Source organism: Physcomitrium patens, chromosome 6 (assembly GCF_059467195.1).
Source record: "Physcomitrium patens ecotype Gransden chromosome 6, ASM5946719v1, whole genome shotgun sequence".
NCBI lineage: Eukaryota > Viridiplantae > Streptophyta > Bryopsida > Funariales > Funariaceae > Physcomitrium > Physcomitrium patens.
In genome coordinates this window covers 11,878,887-11,904,856 of record NC_143415.1, presented here as the reverse complement: position 1 = coordinate 11,904,856, position 25,970 = coordinate 11,878,887, and the positions used below count along the sequence as shown (strand labels likewise).

Here is a 25,970-nt window from a genome sequence, read left to right as displayed (position 1 = left end):
ATAAATAACCATAATTTAACATGGGTGAGAAGATATGATTACTTTGTTGTAATATGAAGACTACTTGTCTTTGTAATAAGTTGGACTATCATAGACTTGGACCTTTTTCTATTTGTAAATAAGTCAATCTTGTTGCTTATCAATTACATCTACCAAAGTCTATGAAGATTTATCTTATAATCTTCTTGAGCCATATATGATAGTGAATATCTTAAGAAGAAGACAAATGCCACCACTTCCTATAGAAGTGGATAATAATCAAGAATTTGAGGTAGAAGAAGTCTTAAATTTAAGGTGACACTAAAATAGGTTAGAATATTTTATTCATTGGTACGGATATGATATCAATGATTGCACATAGAAGCTAGCAAAGAATCTTACAAATAGAGCAAAGATGATTGAAGCTTTTTGTTGATGACATCCACGAAAGCGAAGTTGAAAAATTGTAAGATCTATGAAAGATGATGACCACTCTTCATGAAACTTGTTGCTAAAAAGGGAGGAGTAATTTCATAGACATATATATTTACTCCAATAATTATCTATATGATTAAGTAGAATTAAATAAAAATAGATTAACTTCATAATATCTTTTAGAACAGCTTTCTAGAAGCTTCGTAGATGTTGCTTTGACTTTACATGTATTTGTAGTTGATTGATAGTCTAGAAATTTGATCAACAAGTTAGCCACGTATCACACATGTTAATAGTTTGTAGAATAAGCTAATTATGTAGCCTATATATAAATAATTGGTCTTTTAAATTAAGACATATGTTTAGAAAGTCAACACGTATTAGAGGTCCTATAGCATATTGCTATATAGCTTCTAATTAAAGAATATATTTGAACACAAGATTAAAGCCTTTTTTACTCTTGTCAATGCTTTTTTTGTCATGGACATACTCATGTAAGCTAGTAATTACATATACAAATAGATAAAAGTAATTAAAAGTAGGTAAAAGTAAATTAATTCTATAGTATTTAATATAGAAGCTTCTTAGAAGCTTAATAGACATTGCTTTTGACTTCATAGGTGTCTTTAATTGACTTTTTGGATTAGAAACGTGGTCAACAAGTTGGCCATGTGCCACACATGTTGTTAGCTTGAAGATCAAGCTAACTATGTGGCCCACACATAGAAAAACTTGCCTTGTAAGTCAAGGCATGTGTCTTACAAAGTCAACACATATTAGAGGTCCTATAGAACGTCGCCACGTAGCCCCTAGTTAGATAGTATATATAGACATAAGAATGAAGCCTTCTTCACTCTTGTCAATTCTTTTCTTGCTTCCAGTCTAGTTTCAAGGGTCTCTAGTTTTCTTGTCTTTTGACAATAGCCATTCTAGTTTCTCTTTCAATATACATACTTATTTATTTATATTTTGTTACCTTTCTTTGAGTGAAGGCTCACTTGTCTGAATTGCTTTTTCATCGAATTCTTGTCCTTGACAGATTGATAAGAGTACACCTACAATATCAGAGCTTTGTCTAATCTTGATTAAGAGTAGATTACCCCTTTTTCTTGATAAGATATAAGCATATTAGAAGTTGCGGATTACCCTCTTCTAAACTGATATTGTCTTTAGTATTTTCTTTGTTCCCAAGTCCTCTCTTCTATTTATCTTGAGCGATATTAGACATCTTCTCTCTTCTAATTGTTATCATGGTAGAACTTATTGAAATGAAGAGTGCAATGGCACAAATACAAGAGCAATTGAGGGAGTTAATGCTTGCGATGCATCAACTCAATTTACTACTATAAGGAGCAACAAGATTGGCAGGAAGTGAAGATATAGAAATGGTTGGAGCTGCTTCAACATCTGCACCAAACCATATCGTTTCTCCTATGGTGGAATGCCCTTCAAATGTTAGAGAACCAAGAATTGCCCTACCCGAGAAGTTTGATGGCACCAGATCCAAGTTTCGAGGATTTATCAATCAAGTGCAACTTGTGATTGAACTTCAATCCCAAAGCTATCCAACTCTAGGATCACAAGTTAGATTCATTGATACGCTTCTTTCAGGTTCAGTACTATCGTGGTTTTCATCTTTTCTTGAACGACGGGATCCAATATTGAATAATCTAGAGGCTTTTCTGGCAGAGTTTTGATCCATATATGGAGAATATGATGCAATTTGTGTTGCAACCAATAAGATCCGTATTTTATGATAAGGCAATCGATCAGTAACGTTGTACGCTTCACAATTTTGACAACTTGCAATTGATATCAAGTGGGATGATACTGTACTTATTAGCCAAATTTTCTATGGATTACAATATGAGGTAAAAAAATTAATACTCAACTTATTTGATCCTCTAACATTGAATCAAGCAATTGACTTTGTTGTGAAGTGCGACAATCACCTTTTTGAATTCCGATCTGAGAACCATACAAGTGGACCTCAACATTACTATAATTCAATGGCAACACCAACACCTCTTCAATACATACATTCGGAAGTAGAGGATATACAAATTGATGCAGTACGTTTCAAACCTCTTACTGAGCAAGAAAAGACTCGTCGTCATCAAGAAAGATTATGTTTATATTGTCGAGAACCAAAGCACACTGCTCAACATTGTCCAAAGAAATGATGCAATCACAAAATGAGGAGTATGGCTGTGAAAGAAGACAATATGTTGGAAAACGAGTTTGTCTAGCTACAATAGGGACCGTGCGGCTAGAACCTTGCATAATATCTAGTAAAGGTCTTATTCTCTTCTTAAAGCCCTCTCCTTGTTTTACATTAAATGTTATTTTAGGACCTAAATATTACAAAGTCTCTGCCTTATTAGATTCAGGAGCCTCAGCGTGTTTTTTAGATGAAGAATTTACTAAAAGACATAGCATATTTTTAATAAAGAAAACTAAACCTGCTCATGTAGAAGTCATAGATGGTCGTCCATTGTCTTTTGGAGATATTACTCATGAAACCCTTCCTATAGAAGTAATAATCAATGGTCATAATAGTTTTGTAGTATTTAATATCATTAGATCTCCCTCTAATCCAGTCATTTTAGGTTTATCATGGTTAGAAAAATACAACCCTCAAATAGATTGGATTTCTCGAACTCTTACTTTCTCTAAAAGTATAACTAATAGTGTAGTTAATCAAGTAGAGAGTCATAAGTCCAGTTCAATTAAACTTGTATTTATAAGTGCAAAAGCTTTCTTGCATGCTGCTATGAAAGAATCACCATATATTATTTATGCCACACTTGTTTTTATTAGTGAAAAGACTTCAAGTGGCATTCCAAGCCAATATCAAGAATTTCAAGATGTATTCAAAAAAAAGAATGTGGATACACTCCCTGAACATCGTTCCTATGATTGCTCAATTGACCTTCAAGAAGGAACACAACCGCCATTCGGACCAATCTACAGTTTATCACAAAATGAGTTGACTAAACTCAAGGAGTATATTGAAGAAAATCTAGAAAAGAATTTCATACACCATTCTAAATCTCTGGCAGGAGCTCCAATTCTATTTGTAAAGAAAAAAGATGGATCATTGCGGATGTGTGTTGATTATCGAGAACTCAATAAGATTACCATTAAGAACAGGTATCCACTACTTTTAATATCTGGACCTCTTGATCAGCTAAATCAAGCTAAGATCTATACAAAAATAGATCTTTGGAGAGCATACAATCTAGTACGCATCAAAGAAGGAGATGAATGAAAGACTACGTTTCGAACAAGGTATGGACATTTTGAATACTACGTCATGCCTTTTGGACTTACAAATGCACCAGCAGCTTTTCAACATCTAATGAATGATATTTTTTGAGAGTTTTTGGATGATTTTGTGGTCTGTTATCTAGACAACATCTTGATCTATTCTAAGAATCTAGAAGAACATGAACTTCATGTTCGTCGTGTGTTAAAAAAATTAAGAGATGTAGGACTCTATGCCAAGATAGAAAAGTATATATTCCACACTTTTCAAGTCGATTTCTTAGGTTACATCATTTCAAATGATAGACTTATGATGGATCCTAAGAAAGTTCAAACTATTATAGATTGGAAGATCCCAAAAACGGTAAGAGATGTCCAATATTTTTTAGGATTTGCCAACTACTATCGGATCTTCATCAAAGACTTCTCTCGAGTTGCAGCTCTACTTACATGTTTGACTTGTAAAGACAAACTCCAATCGAATCAAGAAGCAGAAGTTACTTTTGAATCTTTGAAGACAGCGTTTGTTTCTGCACCAATCTTGTATCGTGTTGATTTTTCCAAAGCATTCTTTATGGAAATAGATGCATCAGACTTTGCTCTGGGTGCGATTTTATCACAAATGAGAACAGATGACAAACTTCATCCAATAGCCTTTCATTCAAGAAAATTCTTAGTAGAAGAAATCAATTATAAGATCCATGACAAAGAACTTCTTGCAATTGTGGATTCTTTTCAAGAATGGCATCATTATCTAGAAGGCGCTTCCAGTCTAGTCACCGTATATATGGATCACAAGAACCTTGAATATTTTATGTTAACACGCATATTGAATCGTCGTCAAGCTCGTTGGAGCATGTCTTTATCAAGATTCGAGTTCATCATCACTTATCGGCTAGAAAAATAACAAGGTTTGTCCGATGCCTTGTCTAGACGTTTTTATCTTGCACCAAAAGAAGGAGATGCAGCTTTTGAGCAACAAAGAATGGTTCTCTTGAAGCCGGAGCAATTTCATCTTCGAGCAATAAAATCAACATTGACTGTTGATTTAACTTTTCTTAAGCAAGTTCAGTTAAGTATGTCTTCAGACCCTCTTGTTCATGATATCAAGAATAATTCTTCTAAATCTCAAGATCCTTCTAAATTTGAATTCAAGAATAACCTACTCTATTTCGAAGGACGCCTATATGTTCCAAAAGGAGAAGCACGTTTACATACTCTTCAAGCTCGTCATAACTTCTCAGCAGTAGGACATTTTGGATATAATAAGACTTTGGAGCTGATATCTAGGGATTTTTGGTGGTCTCAAATGTAGAAGACAGTCAAAGATTTTGTACAATCATGTGATGTTTGCTCAAGATCAAAAACTCCTCGTCATCGACCTTTTGGACTTCTTCAGCCATTATCCATTCCAGAACAACCATGGTCTTCTGTTTCTATGGACTTCATCACGGATCTTCCAATCTCAGGTTCTTATGATTCTATATTCGTGATAGTAGATCGTTTTACCAAGATGGCACATTTTTTACCATGTACAAAATCTATCACAGGTGAAGAAACAGCTAAGCTCTTTCTTGACAATATCTATTCCTATCATGGATTATCCAAGGATATTATATCAGATAGGGAAACTTAATTTGTATCAAGATTTTGGCGAACTCTTTTCAGGATTCTAAAAGTGGATATAAAACTATATTCGGCATTCCATCCTCAAACTGATGGACAAACGGAGCGTGTTAATCAAGTTTTGGAGCAATATTTAAGATGTACCATTAACTACCAACAAGATGATTGGACAACTCTTTTGCCATTGGTAGAGTTTGCTTACAATAACACGGTATATTCTTCTACAAAACAAACACCTTTCTTTGTTAATTATGATTATCATCCATGACTTGATACTTTTGACTTTTCAAAAGTTGATAATCCTGCTGCAAAAGATATGGCGATTCATTTATCAGAGCTACATGTAACGATGAAGGCGTAGTTAAAAGAGGCTCAAGAACAACAAAAGGTCAATGCGGATGTCTATCGAAAGGAACAACCACCATTCCTCTTGGGTGATAAGGTATGGCTACTTCGTCGCAATATCAAGACCACTCGTCCTTATAGCAAGTTGGACTATTGAAGGCTTGGACCATTTTCTATTTCTGCACAAATCAATCCAGTTGCATATCGTTTATATCTACCGGAGTCAATGAAAATCTATCTAGTATTCTACGTATCTCTTCTTGAACCATACAAGACAGTGGACATATCAAGAAGAAGACAAGCTCCACCTCCTCCTATAGAAGTGGAAAATAATGAAAAGTTTGAAGTAGAAGAAGTCTTAGATTCAAGGTGACGTCGAAATAAATTGAAATATCTTGTCCATTGGTGCGGATATGATATTAGTGAACATATATGGGAGCCAATAAAGAATCTTGCAAATGCAGCAAAGGCAGTGGAGGCTTTTCATCGACGACATCCATCAAAATTAAGATGAAAACCTTCTTTATAAAAGAGATAACATCTAGGCAAGATAACATTCTACTTTCAATCCTTGTTTGTAGCTTCTTTGTAGTTGTGACACTCAGGAGATGGAGAACCAACAACCAACAGATTCGACTCAATAGCCTTCATTTGCTGATCTGCCAGATGAGACATTACGATTGTCACAACCTTTAAAATGATGCAATCGAGATGAAGATCTTCAAGAATGACATGTTCTTCCTTGAATAGATGGCGAGATACAATGCATTTGGTATCACGATTTGAGAAGGGACTTCTGATGTTTGGTGATTTTGCTAGAGGTAGGAACAACTTCTGATGGTGTTCCAAATATTCTATTCGAAGGAAGTTATGAAGGCCTCAACAATGATAAAATAACTGGATGGTCTTCCTGCCCTGATATGGGATACTACTGATGGTTGAGAGGCCCTATCAATCATCTTCGAAGAGAACAAAGATCAGACTATGTAGCGAATACAATTCGTCGCATCATAGATTTCTTCAACATATGATGACCGCTCCTCGTAGAACTCGTCCCTAGAAGAAGGGGTAATGTCACGGACATACTCATGTAAGCTAGTAATTACATATACAAATAGGTGGAAGTAAGTAAAAGTAGATAAAAGTAAATTAATTCTATAGTATTTAATATGGAAGCTTCTTAGAAGCTTTATAGACGCTGCTTTTGACTTCATAGGTGTTTTTAATTGACTTTTTGGATTAGAAACATGATCAACAAGTTGGCCATGTGCCACACATGTTGTTAGCTTAAAAATCAAGCTAACTATATGGTCCACACATAGAAAAACTTGCCTTGTAAGTCAAGGCATGTGTCCTACAAAGTCAACACATATTAGAGGTCCTATAGAACGTCGCCACGTAGCCTCTAGTTAGATAGTATATATAGACACAAGAGTGAAGCCTTCTTCATTCTTGTCAACTCCTTTCTTGCTTCCAGTCTAGTTTCAAGGGTCTCTAGTTTTCTTATCTTTTGGCAATAGCCATTCTAGTTTTTCTTTCAATATACATACTTATTTATTTATATTTTATTACCTTTCTTTGAATAAAGGCTCACTTGTCTGAATTGCTTTTTCATCGAGTTCTTGTCCTTGACATTTTTAGTCCTTAGTCTTGTTTTAAGACTTTTTAATTTTTTTGTCTTTGGCAATAGCTATTCTAATTCAATATATTACCATCTTTGAATGATTTTTTAGTCTTTTCAAGTCACACAAGAGTGTATTAAGATTTTCTTTCTTTGAGATTCATATCCTTGACACTTTGGCTTTTTAATTCCTATAGCTTCATTATGTCTCCAAACATAATGCAAAGATGATTTTACTTCTTGCAAAAAAAAAAAAAAATGATGGATTCCAACTCAGAACAAAGAGCAATGGTGGATGCAAAGAGAGGCAAGCACTTTCTAGTCTTATTGTTGGAAGTGGAAAGAAGATGAAGACATTTAGGACCTATGTTAAGACAAGAAAGAAGGAGAAAGGTCTAAATCTTGCTCCAAAACAAAGAAGAGGTGGAAGGGAATTTGGATCTATCTAAGAATAAAGAAGAATAGTGATTTGAAACTTGTGTCAAGACAAGGATGAAGGAAGAAGAAATTGGTGACTAACATTGGATCAATTTAATAAAAACCACAATCTATGTATTAATTTTCTTTATATATTTTATATTTTTTTATAATCTTATTTTTTAAATATAATTTAAAATGAGAAAATAAAATAAAAAAATATTAATATATAAATTAAAAAAAAATATCATAAATTCACACTATATATGTCAATAAATTTATAAATTTTTATATATATATATATATACACATAAAATATAATTTTTTATTTAAATATTTGATTTAAATTAATAATAAAATAATAAAATAATAAATATTTAAATTAAATTTTACTACAAAATTAGAAAAATTTCCAAACATTTATTTTTACTTATATTAAAGATACTTAAGATATATTATTAATTTCTAAATATTTAATATAATATTAGAATAGATAGTTATTATATTAATATTTATCCTTTATCCATCTTTAATTCTAGTCTATTGACTATAATTAAAAATAATATATATTTAATAAAATTTATTTAAAGTTAGATTTCTCATATATAAAATTTATAAGGAGTGTTTTTTATTTTTATTTTTTTGGTATGTTTCTTTGTATGAATGAAGTTCTAATTAACCACTACAATTAAAATAAAAATAATTCTTTTGATAAAAAAATAATGATAAAACTTATTGTATAGTAAACATACAAGCTTTAATTCATCAAAGTTGTTGAAGCCAGTTTAGCAATTTAGACACTATAATTGTACATGTATTACTTATAAGTGTATCAACATACTTTGAGAACACGTCATTAATTTTTAATTCTTATTTTTACTTCTTTCTAATTTATTTGAGTAAAAAGCAATCACTTAACTAAACTTACAATCAAAATTTAGAGTTAAAAATAGTATATAAATTATAAATCTTAAATTTTTTGTGAATTTTTCTCTAAGATACATAAATTTAATAAATTTATCTTTATGTAAAATAATGAACTATGTTAATTTAAAACTCAAATAACAAATACATATAAAGATCCAACTTTCTATTGATAATCTTTTAAAGAATGTTATGTTTCATATGTGTATAGAGGTTGTAGAGGAATATGTACTTCACTTGTACTTGGTATTGAACGAAAAAAAAAATCCAACCAACTGCTACTTTAATAAAAGAAATTGTTAAACTAATGCTCATAAATGATTTTGATTTGGTTTGACTTGTTTTTTTAAACTCTAATTCCCTATTGTTGATATCTTGAAATCACCCAACACTCAGTTGCATGTCATTGAGTTGTCACAAAATTTGAATGGCTACCCAACATCCATCTCTATCAACAAACAAAGATGACAAGTGATGACAAGTGATGACAAGTGAACGAAGTTAAAAAAGAAATGAGAGTGTGAACTGGTAGAAATTGTGTTGTTCACAAACACATCAGCAACAAAAACATTGGCTAAACCCACACAATTATTCTACATTTCCATTTCGAGACAAAGTGAGTGTTGGCATGGTTCCCCAAAAATAGTCCCTCATTCATCGGCACCGCGGTGGACATTCAAGATGAAAAGATCCTCCAGATCCCACGTCCGACGTGGTCCTCGAAAATCCGTCGTGGCAGTTCCGCAATTCGACGTAGAAAAATCCGTGACTTCAGAAGCCAGGTGGAGAGCAGCGCCGCGGAAGTAGGTGCCAGTAGAACGAAGATACGAATGGGGTTGAGAGCCAACTATGCCGACACCGCCAACCATCACAGAAGACTCCAGTTAAGGGGTAAGCCCATTGGGCCACGTGGACGGACCTGGTGACGACGCACCTCACCGCCTCCCTCCACGAGGTCGGTAGGTAGGTAGTCACCAAGCATAGATCTTGGCGATCATCCTGCACCAGATGGACTTACTTTTTACTGCGCAGGGTGCCCTGCGAGTGTGCGACACCTGACAATTTGATTCTCGTAGTCCAGGTGGGGTCCGTCTTACGGAGTCAGTCCACAAGCAGCTTCTCGTCTCTGATTCCGTACTAGGGATGGTCCAGGACTGCCTCTGCCTTTCTCTCATTTTGCTTTTCCACGCCGTCCTTCCAAATAGTCTCCGAAGTTGCGTTCGTAGTTCCGTTGAAAGTTGAGCAGCGTGAACCAGATGCAGTTAGTACGCGTCCTGAGCCATGGGTTTCCACCTGCCTGCAGCGCCACAGGCCTTGGAAGAGTCTATTATTGCGGACCAGTGCTGATTTATTAGGTATTTTGCAGTGAGTTAGAGGTGATTGTGGTGTAGGTTGATCGGGTTGAGGTTCTGAAGCTAGGGGAGGTGATCGTGGTGTAGGTTGGTCAGGTTGAGGAAGCTAGAGGGGAGGTGTTTGTTGGAGGTTTTGCTTGGAGAGCAAGGGACGTGATAGCCTGCAGGTTAAGGTTTCGGGGCTCTTGCTGGAGCAGGTGGGATATGGCCTTTTGGATTGATTGTGGTGAGATAAGGTGATTGTTGGCGTTTTCGATGTTGGAGGAGTGAGTGCATGTTTGAGGGAGAGTTCGAGGTGGTGCATGGGGGTGGTATCTGAAAGAGGAGGGTCCGGAGTGGGTGGATCTGTTCGCATGCTAGTTCAGTGCCGTACCTGACATTTGCAACTGATTGTGTAGCTGGTACGTGTGAGTTTAGTGATGTGCGCGCTGCGTGGGTTTGCGAAGTGACGATGAAGTTGCCTGAGGTTTCTGTCGAAAAGCGGATGTTGCACACGCTTAAAAGTCGGTGATATGTTTGTGACGGAAAGCCTGCAGCGTTGCGTGCCTCATTGACAGTGTTAGTGGTTGTGTGAAGGGTGAGTTTGGGGTTTTGAGCACTCAAGCTGGGTTTCGCGATTGAATTCTGTTGGAATGTTCATATTGTCTATTGCTGTGTTGCGCTACGATCAGAAAATTGGGTTTTGGTGCGAGTGAATTGTAACAATCTGTAGAGGTGTTTCGTCATTGGCGTATTTGTGTCTTGCTAGATTTGGGGGTGGTGATTGTGAAGTCTGGTAGCTGAAACTTTGTTACATCAATCCGTGGTTAATTGAGCTCCTCTTCAATCGTATTACAGCTTGTCTTTTGGAAAAAATAACATTCCACATTTTTCTCAACTCAGGCCATTAGCATTTTGACTGGGTCCTTTTATGGCATCCAAAGTCCAAGTCGTTAATCAAGTCGGGATCTGCACTATGTTTGCGATGAGTTGTCGTGTGTCTACTGTATGACCGCCACTCACGCTCTCTTTCTAATGGTATCGGATGGTGGTCATGCAGGTATCGATGAAGTTGGTGTGAATCAATTGAGCATCAATTGGCAAGTAATATAGATTATTACCCACACCGTGTTTCAAAATCCTTTTCCTAGCCACGTAGCGATAGCTGACATATGATACAAGTGACAACCGACTGCTTCGCGTGATTGTTTCGTAGGTCTTAGTTCAGTTCGCAAAGACTACTAGAATTTCATATATTAAGGTTCGGTGAACAAAATTTGCCTAGCGGAGCATGAGTTGGAAATTATAAGTTTTTTCAGGGAAAATGTCGCAAGTTTTAGAGTCTCTGGCATCATTGAGGTTGAGATCTCCCCATGAGATAGAGACGTCTCTTATTGACAAGCCTCGACATCCTTTGATTGGGCTTTTTGAGAATTTACGGTGAGGAAATACACTGGATCAACAATCTTGATGCAAAGCCGTCTAGTAGTTTCATGTGCAGTTGGATATGAAGAGGCGATTCGACTTTTGTATGACCAATTAGGTTCGACATATTATTTTGTAAGGGGTTTCATGGTTGTGATGCTTGTACTGCCTAATGCTACTATTTCTGCTGCTCTCATCCTGTTCCGCTTTGTCAATGCAGCAATGTCTTCAAGGCGGACGAGCTTGGTGTGGAGATTGCAACCATTGCACTTCCAGCGTTTTTGGCTCTGGCATCGGACCCCCTTGCCTCGTTGGTGGACACAGCATTCATTGGACACATAGGTATGGTGACGATGAGGTTTCTATCATGTGTCTCAAAAGTCTCAATTTCCTTTTGTTATATCCTGAGCGATTGAAGCAAATTATTGTAATTGTTGATAAGGGAATTTTGACTGAATTTATTTTGTTTGAATTCCAGGTCCGGTGGAGCTTGCAGCTGTTGGTGTTTCCATTTCTGTATTTAACCTTGTGTCGAAGATGTTCAACCTGCCTCTTTTGAATATTACAACATCATTTGTTGCTGAGGATGCTTCTGAAAAGGAAATCGTTACGGACTTGCCATTGGAGTCTGTTCCACCTGATGCGACAGGGTTGTTTTCAACGGAAGGTGGGTCTAGCGGCACTTAAACAGCTCATTTTCGTGCCATGATTTGTGTGTTATGGTAGTAGAGATACTTTTGTGGTGAAATCGATTGAGTTTTAGTTACATGCTCAATCCTGATGCCTTCGTCGGTTCTGCAGTGTGGAACGACAGCAGCGAACAAGTCGAAATTCTAAAATTGGATATGCCTAAGAGGAAGCCTTGCCTCCCTTCAGTTTCTTCAGCTCTTGTTCTTGGAGCATTTTTAGGACTGGGAGAAGCTTTAATTCTTGCAATTCTAGCAGGGCCAATTTTGACAGTGATGGGTATTGACTCGGTAAGCCTGTCATTTTATATACTCCCTTTCTATATATAAACGTTTTTTTTATTTCACGTTTATATAGTTTCCTTCCACATTTGACTTGGTATTTGCATACGCTTACCGGGGTATCATGGTGCACTACCTGGTACAGTGAAACAAAATTTGATGTATGTGTTACTTTGGTGTAACGGTGGATGACCATGTGGTTACAATTTTCCTTTCTTGGATTTACACCTATATGATTTCAGCTTTTATCAAGTGATCGAAAGATCATAGACATTCCGGACATGGACTCAAATGTTTATTGAAAATGTGGTTTACATGGGAAATGCAGTTGTCACCAATGCGACTAGCATCTATTCAATACTTAAGGGTTAGAGCTATTGGTGCTCCAGCCATGGTGCTTGCACTGGCTATTCAGGGTGCTTTCCGGGGATTTAAAGATACCAAAACTCCACTTTATGCGACGAGTAAGTGAACGTGCTTTTGCTATTTGTCAAAATCATCTTAGAATGTTGAGAACTCCTAATCGTTTAGGGTTCACACGTCTGTCCATTTACTTACGCTTTTTATTTTGTTGCACTCTTTGCAGTGGCAGGAAACGCCGTCAACATTGTTCTAGATCCTATTCTTATATTTACATTGAAGCTAGGCGTGAATGGGGCTGCCATTGCAACGGTTATCTCACAGTACGTGGTGACATTCCCTTTTTAAGGAAATTTTATATTCGTTTTAGCTTCAGTGTTAAACTCTGAATGATGCTTCTGAAATTTCTTGTGGCAGGTATGTGATTTTAGCAATGTTATTTTGGGTCTTAGCTCGTAAGGTTACCTTGCTACCTCCTCGTATGGAAGATTTACGGCTGGGAAGATTTTTGAAATCTGGTACGACAGACTGTTTCCTGCCCCCCATTCATTACCTTTCTGTCTCAACGGCGTAGCATAATCGTGAAACCTTCATATTCTCATTTTCTCTCATTTTCTCATCTCGCTGCAGGTGGATATCTGCTGGCGAGGACTATGGCTATTCTTTTAGTGATGACATTGGCAACATCTATGGCAGCAAGGCAAGGTGCCATTCAAATGGCTGGCCATCAAATCTGCCTGCAGATATGGCTTGCAGCATCTTTGCTATCTGATTCAATTGCATTAGCGGGGCAGGTATGTGAGATACTAGTTCTTTCATACCCTCTCTGTCGCTGTATATCGAATATGAGGGGGAGGGAGGATGCTTGGTTAGGAACTTACCAATTACACAATCACCTCCAAATGCAGTCTCCTCCATTGGAAGTGTTGAAAACGCCACATTCTTTCTGACCCTTATGTCTTAATCTTTCGCCCTTGTGTCCAGGCAATAATTGCTACTGCCTTTGCCAGCTTCGATTACAAGCGTGTGAAGGAGGCGTCTTTTCGAATCTTGCAGGCAACTTTCTAAGTCCCTCACTTTCTCTGGGAACTCCTTGAGTTGTCGATTTCTGTCAAAAGTTACTTTCCATTTGATCTTTCTTTATTGTTTGCTAAAGGGCTTTATTGTTATTGATGTTTTAAAATTTGTAAATTTTTAGTGTTAATCTTCTTTAAAACAATTTGGAAATCTCATGAAAGTCAGAGATGAGTTCATCATTCTAACGTGAGTGGAAGCTGGTTACTGAGGCAATCATTTTAACGTGCTCTGCAGATTGGATTTTTGTTTGGAGCTTTCGTAGCTGTGCTATTAGGGGCAACCATGCCTACGTTCTCCAAATTGTTCACTATAGATGTTGATGTTTTGAATATCATAAAGGACCTTATTGTGGTATGTCAAATTTCAGGCTTTTCTCCTCGCCTTTTATCCTAGATCATGTATATAATGAAGTTTGTCCATCTTCGAGTTATATCTTCTCGAATTGTATGTTTGTGCTACTGTGCAGTGCTTGGTATACGATTTATAATTATCGTTTATTGTTCTGTACGGTCATGAATTCAGATTGGTTAAAATTACGTCTGTTATGATAATGCGCATTTCAAATGTGATCTTCACTTAAAAGTACGTTGAGATATTGATGGAATTTTACTTGTGCAGTTTGTGTCTTTGACTCAACCAATCAACTCATTAGCATTCGTCTTCGATGGTCTTCACTATGGAGCCTCAGACTTCGCTTATGCAGCTCTCTCAATGGTGAGTACTCATTCCCCTGACATGAAGGCAAGTGAGGATGTAGTATGTTCTTTGAGGACTTTCTAAAACGAAGAGGAAAAATTACTGATCATTTCTTGTATTTGTGCCATTCCTTGCAGATCATGGTTGCAATACCCTCAGCTGCATTTCTCATTATATTTCCCCCTCTTTGGGGCATATTGGCCGTATGGGCGGGATTAACTCTTATCATGAGTTTACGATTGGGCGTTGGGTTGTGGAGGTATAAGTTCTCTCCCTCTCGCTCCACCCTCCTTCCTTCTAATCTTTTTTTCATTTATGTGGATAACTGTTTGTGTATTTCCTATGCTCAATAAATGCTGTAGACTTTTGGTTACTATGTGTGAGGTTAATATGAAATTGCTCTTGCTTAAACCGAACAATTGTTAAGCTGTATTCATGCCATCCACTCCTTCGAATTTATACGAAAATCAAGTGTACTAATTAATCTGCATCCAACTGGTGAGCGCAGGATTGGAACTGCTACTGGGCCATGGAAATTCTTGAAGGATCGTGATATTGAGAAGCATTTATTTCGCCAGTTATCAGTACATGAGGAGGGCATAACAGGAACCTCATGAGCAATATGATTTTTGTAGTTCTCAGGTTGATTCTTTTGTATATTATCGTCCATTTTTCCAAAAAAGAAAGCTCCAAGCTTTTTCGATTTATTTTTTTTCATCTTTCTAACCAATCTCAAGGGGGATACAGTAGGCCAACAGATTCTCATTGAGCGGTTTATTTGTCACGGTCTGATAGCAGAAGTCGGTTGTAAGTAACACAGCAAGGGTTTTTACCAGGTTTTCGCTGTTTTCCAAAAACACTGACTGGATGCACTTCATCAAGGCATGCCAGAAGTTGAAACAGTGCGTAGACTTTGGGTGAAAACTTGCTAATTTTGAAGGCTTTTGCTGTTGCTAGTGTTAAATATCAATATAGCATGTCATTATGCTTTACAAATCACAATACTTTTTCAAAAGCAAGTGTTTCGTGAGTCATGAGCGCACATGAGAAGACAATCGGATGTTCACACTGATAGCGCTTTTCGTACGCATCCGTTTATCTTAAATTGTTGCTTAGTCAACATATTATTGCCAACACATGCCAAGCTCACGTTATGATCAAAATTATCCACCCAACTTATTCGTTTTATTTCAGGCATGGTTGCTGGTCTTTGATGATTGAGTACGAATTAGTGATTCATCCCCAGACAGTTTATTTCAATTTTGGTTTAAATATGTCCATTTTTGGTAGGGAAATTAGGCGGTGAAATGGAAGAACATGATGTGGGATTGGATATGTAAGACAAAGTGGGTTCAAAGACACTCAATAGTTATGTAAGATTAGCGACGAGACAGCAAATGTTTATCCTCCGGAAATTTAGAACTAATTTCTTGTGACCAATAATGTAACCATCACAAACCCCACTAGATTATTAAATTTCTCAAATAACATTTTCTTTCCAAACCTAACCTCCGCACGCTGTAGATTCAAGACTGGAAACCCTAAGAAGAATATTCAGTTTTCCCAAGTCACCTTTCAACCACCTCCTGTGCAGGTTGCATGAGAATCATGCATTTCCTTCAAGAAATTTATATTTAATCTCACATTCACTAACCACTCTGAAATTGCTGTAACTGAGCGTTGGACTTGATCGGCTGACCTAATGGTTAAATGCAGAATCGAATTGAAGTTTTATGTCAATCACACTACACAAGTTATGTGATATGTCAGCAATCTCTAACATGTACTGGGAAATCGCCCAACAATGGAAGAACATTAGTTGATCATCTCATTTGTGCAGCGATGTTGATGAGATTTGTCATCCCTTCACGTTTGAAATCCTTCGCAACTCAAACTCAAGGATTCAGAAACAACACACACTCACACACACATAAAGAATTCCAGTCCTGGTTGTTGTCCTCCCCATCCATCGTAATACTTTCCAACTCTGTACAGAATACAGAAAACACAACCTCAAACCAAAGAAAATACATCTTTTTCCACTTTTGTTTGTAAACGCACACCCTGATTAATGTTGAAATTTCTTTTTGTTGGCAGTCTCACTACCACCATGACCACTGCAATAACATTAAATACTTGTTTTTAATTCTACTTTTAAAAAATAAAGAACTTGAAAGTTTGTGGAGCATTGGAGCATGGAGGATTCCAATGCCAAAACAGCTTGGTTATCCATCACGATTGGAGTGATACTGGGGGCAGGCATAGCAACTGCATCGGCATACTTGCTGCACATGCGGATTTTGGAGCAGGTGAAGACACGGCTGGGATTAGAGGAATTGAGCCGCAGGAGGCGCACGAGAAGAGCCAAACGAATTGCTCAGCTCTGCAAGCGTCAAGATCAACAACAACAACAACAAGACGAAGAGGAGGAGGAGGCAGAGGAGGAGCACCACCGCCTGCAGCACGCTGTTGCTGCTGCAGGCACGCAGTCCCAGGCAGATTTGGTGACAGCTGCAGCCGATAATTCTCGAGATTCCCCTCGCTCCTCCACCAACATTAGCAATGTGACTTCATCCAATGCTGTGAACGCCATGCCCATATTGCTTCCACGAGTCCAAATCCATTGCCATGGTATTGCTTATTATGCTCCACGAGTAGCCCTCATCCTACTAAATCCTCAATGTTTGCAAATGCTCTGTCGCAACTACTTCCTACTGTTTTTGTTGTATCTGCCTGTATATTTATTTATATACATAACATCTATAAGTGTATTTAAAAAAAAAAATCGTTAAAAAGAAAGCAACAAAAGTTACCTCTACAACAGAACGCACTCAAAGTCAGGACATGAGAATACAAAAACTGCAGTCATTTAGATACTGCCATTATAGATATTATAAAGTATTGGTGTCATGGTACCATTGAAAATCCTTCACAATTTCAGTAATGCATAGGCAAAACTGTAACCCCAGTAGAAGTGATTGACATGTAGGGTTTCGGTTTCTCAAGTACCATGTGTTTTCTATTGCAATTGAGACCATTGTGGAGTTTAAAGGAACCCATCATTTTTGGCAAATTTTCATGCGACGGTATTTTGTTGTGGGGGAGCAGGCAACGATACGCAGCCCAGCAGTTCGTCAGCGACACCGTGGAAATGCCACGTTCCTACCATCCCGCACAGTGTTCCCATCATTCGCCCGACGACCCCCAAGTCTCCGGTGTTTGCAGACATGGAAGGATCCGACGAGGAAGACCACGTCCTGGAAAACGAGGACGTTCAAAACTACATCATGGATGAGGTCATGGGTTTGGCTGGAGTCGACAGCGAAGCAGCAGCAGCCCATGGCTCAGAGCACGCTGATGAGCTCGTTAGCGACGGAATGGTAAGGTTGGCATGTGGGAATAACTTGCTTACCTCTGAGCCCACGCTGTTGCGGCAAAGGCTCAAGGTACTCCTGTACCCTTCAAACTCCCTTGCACTTGAATGCATCAAAGATACTAAAAGCATTGCCGCATTTTCGCATTGCCTTCAAAGAGGAGGCTATCATCATCATCATACAACCTCTCTTTGCCTCGCTGTGTGGGACAGGAAGATGAGCCGACGACATGGGCGTGGTCACCAACACTCGACGCGAACGTCGAGGCTCGACCTACCAGCGACAAATCCTTGGCGTGCAAGTTGAGGTCGCACACCATCCCGGGAGACATCCACAGCATGCACAAGCCGGACCCAATTGCAGCGGACATCCTGCGCAAAGAGCCAGAGCAAGAGCAATTCATCCGGCTCATTGTCTCCCCTACAGGTACTCCTGCCTGCCTCAAATCTACCCCCAAAAAACACAAACATCCATGACAAACACTCACTCACCCAACACAGCGATGCGTTGATCACACCATCACGAATGGGTAGATTACCTTCTCTTCTTTTTTTTGTTTTTTTTGTTTTTTTGTTTTTTTGTTTTGTCTGCATGTGTTTGTCGATGCAAAGTGTGAACCCAGCACTGTATTGGAAGCAGAAGTGCCGTCCATGGAAGAAGAGGAGGTGTGCAATCTGATGCAAGAATGTTTGGCAATGCGAGCCAAGTACTTGTTCCACGAGATTTCACATCCATGGCAAAGCGAGAGCCATCAGGAAGATGATTCGACCCACGCAGCAACATCGTCCTCTTCATCAGATCCTGATCCTGATCCGTTCCGTTACGCTCCTGAAGCCGCCTCATCAGTATGTGTGTACTGTTACCTTATGTTACCGCCCCCGTTGCGATCACTCCACTCCACTCCACACCCTCCCTCGTTGCAATCTCTCTCGCTTAATTGCTTATTTTTCTTGCTTGTTTGTTTTTTTCTTGCATGTTCTGATTTCTAATTTGATTGCTTTTCTCCCGCAATTGGATTATATGTTCAAGCCTCGCACAATTATGCATACCCTTACCGCTGGCTCTCATTTTGGCAGCACGCTTTTAAAATGGTGGACGGCGTCATGCGTATTTACTCCCACGACAAAGGTTCGATTTCCCGTGAGAATATTCTGACTAGATTCTACTGTAAAAAACCTTTGCAGTTGTGGATGCCTGTCATGGTTGTATGGTTATATAAATCTTTCACAGATTGATATACAGAATTCTGATTTCTGTTGAGATTGAAAGTTCATTGTGAATCTTTTTCTTTTTCGTTTTTCTTGCTTTCTTTTCGACTTCTTTGAGTGTGTTTGGGATGAGGAATGGTGGAGATGCTTTGATTTGGAGTTATTCTTGTGTAGTTGGGTCAGTGTTGGAACCTGCATAATAAACTGTGCATACTTGTCATGAATCATTCATTGAAGAGGTGTGTAAGAATACATTTTAGAAATGGGTACAATATTTGAGTTATCATTGTACCATGGCAAAGAGGTGTGTTCTCCATCCCTTCTAGCAAGTAGATTATCTATCCTAATTTAAAACTCAGAAAAATTCAAAAAGTAACAAAAAATAAAAAATAATAAAAAAATAAAATTGAATCATCAAACTAGGACAAAATGAGATGTGAGTGAAAACTAGTGATGAAAATTTTAAAAATCAATAAAGGAATTTCAAGACAACCTACAGATTACAGAGTCAGTAACTCGTGTTTGCTTCCAAATTTCTAACCCCTTTATTCAACTACCTAGATTTTGCAAAAAAACAAAAAAAACAAAAAACAAAATCTGAACATGGTGGTCAAGCCTTTTTTCTCATGACATGATCTCATTTGAAAAGTAGAACAATAACATTATTAATCATAATAGTGATATAAAAAGAGGGTTTGATACATGAAGTAGGGTGGATGGTGCAGACACAACAGAGTTGTTCCCTGTGCATGATGCAACGATGTTCTTCACTGACATGCATCGCATTCTACGAATCATAGCCCTTGGGAATGTTCGAACATTGTGCCACCGTCGCTTGAAACTATTGGAGCAGGTAAGGAGTAATAGTTGTGGTGGGTGTACTTGGAGACAAGTTGAATGCAAATGGTAGTGTCTAATAATATTATCAAGAGTACTTTCTTTTAAGGTACAAAACCAGAAAAATAAGCAAGTGATGAATGCAGAAGAGGAGGATATTGATAGTGTGGGATTTAGGGTTGTAAAATGGGTTGTTGTTGTTGTTGTTATGCAGAAGTTCAGCCTTCACCTGATGTTGAATGCGGACCGTGAGTTTCTGGCACAAAAGAGTGCCCCACACCGCGACTTCTACAACGTGAGGAAGGTAGACACACATGTGCACCACACGTCGTGCATGAATCAGAAACACCTCTTACGCTTCATCAAATCCAAGCTCCGCAAACCACCCCCCAACCAAAATGAGGAACAACAACAACAACATGAACGTGGGACAGATGAGGCATGCTCTCCACCCTTCTCTTTCTCTGTACATTGTTTTGTATTGGTGAGTCATTTTGCATTATCTTATATCTTTAGAGCTTTTCATTCAAGTTGCTATATGCTATGGTGAATCCAATTGTGTCATGCAAGCTCTATTAGATTGTTCTCTTGGATGTATTATTTGTAAAACAACAACAACAACAACAACAATAAAGAAATACAAAAGTTACATTAAAGTAAACTAAATCCAAAAGGTTTACAAATCCAAAAAGATTTGAGTTTTTGTTGATGTCTTTGGTTTGACTTTTTAGGTTCATGTTTTCATGCAAGGGGTTTATGACTCATTCTTATTTTATTTTAAACATCTAGAGGTTTATTCAAATGCTAATTTTCTATTTCTTAAAATTCGAATTTCATATTTGAGATGAAATCCACCAACCTAATTGGTGTATTTACTAGTATTTGGTAGTTTAAGACTGTTGCTAACCTAAATGTTTTTCTTGGTTTCACTATTTGTTTGATAAATGAATGATTGTGTAGGTGGTAATTTTCCGAGATGGAAAATATCTGACATTGAAAGAGGTCTTTGAAAGCTTAGATTTGACTGGGTAAGCAGATCCATGAGATTAACTTAAACCATCATCTTTGAATATATATATATATATATAAGATAAGCATTGACCTTGATCTATTACAAACTACAGGATTGAATATAAATTCCAATATGTGGTTTGAAGTATGCAAAATAGATAATTATATAATGTGGTGATACATATATATGTGCATGGTAACAGTTATGATTTAAATGTAGACTTGTTGGATGTTCATGTTGACAAAAACACATTCCACCGTTTTGATAAGTTCAACCTTAAGTACAATCCATGCGGCCAAAGCCGACTAAGGGAGATTTTTCTGAAACAAGACAACCTTATTCAAGGTTAAATTACATCATTTCAGTTACACAAACATTTACACCTCTAACACATGATACTTCACAGATATTCAACTTTTCATGGTGTTAAAATAGTTTGTACTATTAAATTTCATTTTTAAGCAGCACTTAATTGATAAAATTCCATCATTACTTTGCATCACATGGCTTTCTTTTACTGAATATGAACAATTTAAAAGTCATTCAATGAAAACATGCCAATATTTGTTGTATAGTAAAATGAATTATATATCATATCTATGTGACTGCATTTTAAAGTGATATTCTAAATGGCATTCTAAATATTTGCATTCCACTTGCTATGACCAAACTTGGCTTGTACATTTTAACAAATAGGATTTGCTAAGATCGATAGCCATCAACTTATTTGTGCATTTTATTTTATTATTTAATCATAAAATCCAAATGGATCACATGTAGATGTGTATGTGTGTGTATACATATGACAAGTGTGTACAGCTTTTTGCAGGTCGTTATTTGGCCGAGTTAACAAAACAAGTGTTTCTTGATATTGAAAATAGCAAGTACCAAGTAAACATCTACAACTTCTTTTCAATTAAATTTTTTTATTAGATGTTTTTGTACTCCATTTTGAAATACCACTTCTGCCCAATTCACAACCCCACCACACAAGGTTTTGAGTGAGCAACACACATGGGTTTTGAGTTTTTGAGGGGCATGAAGTCCATTGAATCCCATCAACAGCATATTCACTTTCAGATGGCAGAGTATAGAATTTCTATCTATGGGAGGAAGGAAAGTGAATGGGACCAGTTAGCCAGTTGGATTGTCACTAACAAACTTCAAAGTGAGAATGTGACATGGCTGATTCAGGTCCAACTACCTTCCCCCATGTCTCTTTTTTTGCCTTTTTAATTAATGATAATAACCATTATAATCTTTTCCAACATACTGCTCCAATGAATGATGGAATTGAGAGCATAAAATGTTGTCTATCTTGCATACTGCAGTTGGTACATGAACTCTATTTTTATACACAGTGAGAGTGGACAAGACTGCCATTTCATCACAATCTGATATGTACAAATGTGTGTATAGTCAGCTACCAAGACTATACAACATTTATAAGGAAATGGGCATTCTGGACTCCTTTGAGTCCATTTTGTACAACGTGTTTAAACCACTCTTTGAGGTCACTGTGGATCCTGCATCTCACCCTCAGCTTCACGTCTTCCTCAAATTTGTATGAATCTATCTCTCTCTCTCTCTCTCTCTCTCTCTCGTTCTTCTTCTAGACATGTAGAAAACTTGTGTGGTTGAGCACAGAAATAGCACTATGAACTACTAAAGAAGACATCTTTTGTAAGCTTCTGTTAACAGTTGTTTTGTAATACTAGTAGTAGTAGTTGTTGAAGATTCTTTTGTTACGTCATGTTTGGTTGGTTGGTTGGTTTTTTTTTTTTTTTTTTTTTTTTTTAAAAGACATTCCACATGAAGTGCAGGTAATATCACAATTGATATAAAGTAAAATTACAGTCTTCATTAGCAAGGAGATTTGTTCATGTTCTTTTTAATTTGCTTTAACTCTTTGGTGTGGGGGGCAGGTGGTAGGGTTTGATATGGTGGATGATGAGAGTAAGCCTGAAAGGAGGCCCACAAAACACATGCAGACTCCTGCAGAATGGAACAACCCCTTCAACCCAGCCTACTCTTACTGGGCTTACTATGTCTATGCCAACCTCCATGTGTTGAACAAGGTCCCTCCATTCATTTTTCTCACTCTTTCTTGGCTACAAGAATTTGTAAAAGTTCTATTCTTGGTTTTGTAACCCACCATGAGTTGGAATTAGGTAGGCACATATGTCTAAAATGGGTCAAAGAGAATTTTCAACTAAAACGTTTATATAATTTATTTTTTTTTGAACTAAATTGTGTGAAAAAAATTTGAATCCTGTTGATTTCTATTTCCCTGCATGGGAGTATTTTCTTTCCATTTTTATGCCTATTGGATATATGCTGAAATGCTTAAGTTGTAAGAAATGAGTTGTCTTACTCTCTTTCACCCTAGATCCATCACTCATCACATATTGCTCTTGATGTCAATGTACATAACTACATAAGATTAAAAAAAAAAAACAAAACAAAACAAATAACTAAGATACATCTGTGTAAGAAACAAGGTAGTTGAAATGTTACATTTGAAACCCACATGCAATGATGTTTGTTTGTTTGTTTAGTTTTTTTTCTTTGTTTCCTTTGCTGATATTGTGTGTGGAGATTGCAGCTACGGGAATCAAAAGGAATGACAGTTATTAGATTCCGTCCGCATTCTGGCGAGGTGTGCACATTTTGGCTCAAGTTCATTATTCATCTTATTATATTTTCTCATTGATGTTTATATTTGTTTATATATATCTATACATCTAGATGGAACTTTGATGCAAGGCTCTATCAAAGGGATGGAGATGATGTGAACTTTTTGAGGTATTCATGGATTGTGTAGGCAGGAGATTTGGACCATTTAGCTGCCACCTTCATGGTAGCACACAACATTGCACATGGAAATAACCTTCGGAAGTCTCCAGGCCTTCAGTACCTTTATTATTTGGCTCAAGTATGATTCTCATCACTAGCCAAGGTGTAACATCCTTAACAACATGCAAGTTGAACAATCTAATCATACTCTTCTATAAATACATAAACACATGCAAAATGTGTGCATGTATGCTCTTCTCTTCTTTTCTTTCTTTTTTCATTAATGATTATGTTTCTTTATTTGTTATCATATGTAGAATATTGCAATGTTGAAGCAATAAGAGAAGAGTGTAATGGCAGGTGGGATTGTCAATGTCACCTTTGAGCAACAATTCATTATTCTTAGATTATCATCGGAACCCATTCCCCATGTTTTTTGCACGAGGGCTCAACGTATGCTTGTCTACGGATGATCCATTGCAAATACACCTCACCAAAGAGCCTCTTGTGGAAGAGTATGGCATTGCTGCTCAGGTGGCTTCTCCCTTACCTTGCTCCCATCTCATTTACGAAGGAAAATAAAATTAAAAGAGTGCTTGTGTGTGTATGTATGTATGTATATATATACCACTCTCAACCAGATTTTAATGTGTAATTGTTCCAACAATGTATGGTTGACACTTATTCAAGATTTTGTTTGAAATATTTGGTGTGATTTCAAATAATAAAATTAAAAATGACACTTCAGGTTGTATTTTTACATAGAAAAGATTGAGGTGGGGTATTTTAGGTGTGGAAGTTGAGTGCCTGTGATCTTTGTGAGATTGCAAGAAATTCAGTTTATCAATCTGGGTTTTCTCATGAGTCCAAAGTGAGTGGCATTTCTTTGGCCCTGGATTGGCAAGTTTACAATTTCACATTGGAAAATTAAAAACATGCATGGCATGCTGTTACCTTCTATGACTATATTATAACATTAACTTGTCAACTCAATCACTTATGATAATAAATAAATAAATAAATAAATAAAAACAACAACAACAATACATAGATTTACAATTCAGGTGAGATGGATTGGACCAAACTACTACAAGAGAGGTCCACTTGGCAATGACATTCACAAGACAAATGTGCCTCACATGAGAGTTAATTTCCGCCATGAGGTAAGATAAAATTAACATATGTACCACCTGGCATTTTATGTGTAAATCTACTCTATCTTGCCAACGTGCTTGGCTATTTTATCAAACTAATTGCCATGCTAAAACTTTGAATTGAAACTTGTTTGCTATGGATGGAGAATGGACTATGATCCAAATTGGAATGAACTTCACCAGGTTTGGAAGGATGAATTATTGTATGTGCACCTTGGAGAAGAGAAAATGCTTCCACACATGCAATATATGTGACAATGTGAGAATTGCTTTTTGGACAAAATTTGGTGATAATATAAAACATGGATGCTCCCCATTCATCTCATAGATTCATAGCCAACATGCCTCCAGAAAACCATCCACCCATAAACAATAAATTGCAGCATCCAAAGGCTCACAACGTCTTTCTCCCCTTTTTTCACCCACTCAGTCATCTCTTATAGATTCAATAATTCATCCATTTTATCTACATGCCATTGTTGTTGTTGTGCATGTGATGCCAAGTAATTCCAAGTTTTACTTTAAATGTGTGTCCTATTGAGGAATGATTGGGGGGGGGGGGGTTTATTGACCTATTTCAATCCACACAAGTGTCAGTCTTTGTTAATGGGTGCATATATGTCACTAAAGGTTAAACATACCACCTCTACAACAAAATCCCCAGAAAATCATTCAAATGCAGCTAGTAAAGGAAAGATCCATTAGTAAAATAAATAAACACACATGGTGCACAATGTGGGTTACTGAAATGGAATAAGGTTCTGGTCGCCTATTATCTTTAACTTGGTATTCCTTAAAATACCTTTAGTTTTTTTAAGTATGTAGTGCCAATGCTTCTGTGATCCCAACTGTGGAGATGCTCCAAGTTGTAACCATGCAAAGCTTGGGTCCATTGATTGGGAAGTGTGCCTCAGTTTCTAAAAGCTACTTGTGCAATACTAATATAGTCATGATAAATATAGAAACGTGTGAATTTTTTTATTTTATTTTCTTTCATTTTCTTTTCTTTGGAAACAGATGAAGTTTATTCTGTGCTATGCTATGTTCAACCATATTGATCCACAGATCCTACACCAAGTGCCACTTATGCTACTCCAGTTCTGGGTGTAATTTCAGAT

General features: G+C 37.1%; 2 protein-coding genes across 18 annotated transcripts; both read left to right on the top strand.

The window, feature by feature from the left end:
- Nucleotides 1-9,794: 9,794 nt before the first annotated feature.
- LOC112283900 (protein DETOXIFICATION 42) lies at nucleotides 9,795-15,178 on the top strand. 11 transcript variants are annotated; one of them, XM_073534766.2, is made up of 16 exons: nucleotides 9,795-10,163; nucleotides 10,365-10,543; nucleotides 11,006-11,045; nucleotides 11,265-11,385; nucleotides 11,591-11,712; nucleotides 11,849-12,037; nucleotides 12,172-12,347; nucleotides 12,667-12,802; nucleotides 12,925-13,021; nucleotides 13,116-13,216; nucleotides 13,329-13,492; nucleotides 13,683-13,754; nucleotides 14,010-14,126; nucleotides 14,394-14,489; nucleotides 14,609-14,730; nucleotides 14,980-15,178. In XM_073534766.2, exons 4-16 carry the CDS (start codon nucleotides 11,270-11,272, stop codon nucleotides 15,086-15,088), a joined length of 1,617 nt encoding a protein of 538 aa, XP_073390867.1. In that variant the 5' UTR covers nucleotides 9,795-10,163; nucleotides 10,365-10,543; nucleotides 11,006-11,045; nucleotides 11,265-11,269; the 3' UTR covers nucleotides 15,089-15,178. The 11 variants fall into 11 exon arrangements, with proteins under 11 accessions (XP_073390867.1, XP_024379004.1, XP_024379002.1 ...); XM_024523236.3 differs by having other exon boundaries at nucleotides 11,006-11,049; XM_090251278.1 differs by having other exon boundaries at nucleotides 9,801-9,969; nucleotides 11,006-11,049.
- Nucleotides 15,179-15,627: 449 nt separating this feature from the next.
- LOC112283899 (AMP deaminase-like) lies at nucleotides 15,628-25,378 on the top strand. 7 transcript variants are annotated; one of them, XM_090251274.1, is made up of 19 exons: nucleotides 15,628-17,102; nucleotides 17,580-17,851; nucleotides 18,058-18,271; nucleotides 18,485-18,690; nucleotides 18,922-18,973; nucleotides 19,779-19,906; nucleotides 20,105-20,329; nucleotides 20,851-20,918; nucleotides 21,105-21,247; nucleotides 21,732-21,793; nucleotides 21,968-22,096; nucleotides 22,326-22,466; nucleotides 22,828-22,980; nucleotides 23,508-23,561; nucleotides 23,727-23,837; nucleotides 24,059-24,232; nucleotides 24,489-24,569; nucleotides 24,763-24,861; nucleotides 25,036-25,378. In XM_090251274.1, the coding sequence occupies exons 1-19, from the start codon at nucleotides 16,667-16,669 to the stop codon at nucleotides 25,105-25,107; spliced, it is 2,820 nt and encodes a 939-aa protein (XP_090107400.1). In that variant the 5' UTR covers nucleotides 15,628-16,666; the 3' UTR covers nucleotides 25,108-25,378. The 7 variants fall into 7 exon arrangements, with proteins under 7 accessions (XP_090107400.1, XP_090107398.1, XP_090107397.1 ...); XM_090251272.1 differs by having other exon boundaries at nucleotides 17,580-17,917; nucleotides 21,983-22,096; XM_090251271.1 differs by having other exon boundaries at nucleotides 17,580-17,917.
- Nucleotides 25,379-25,970: the final 592 nt, after the last annotated feature.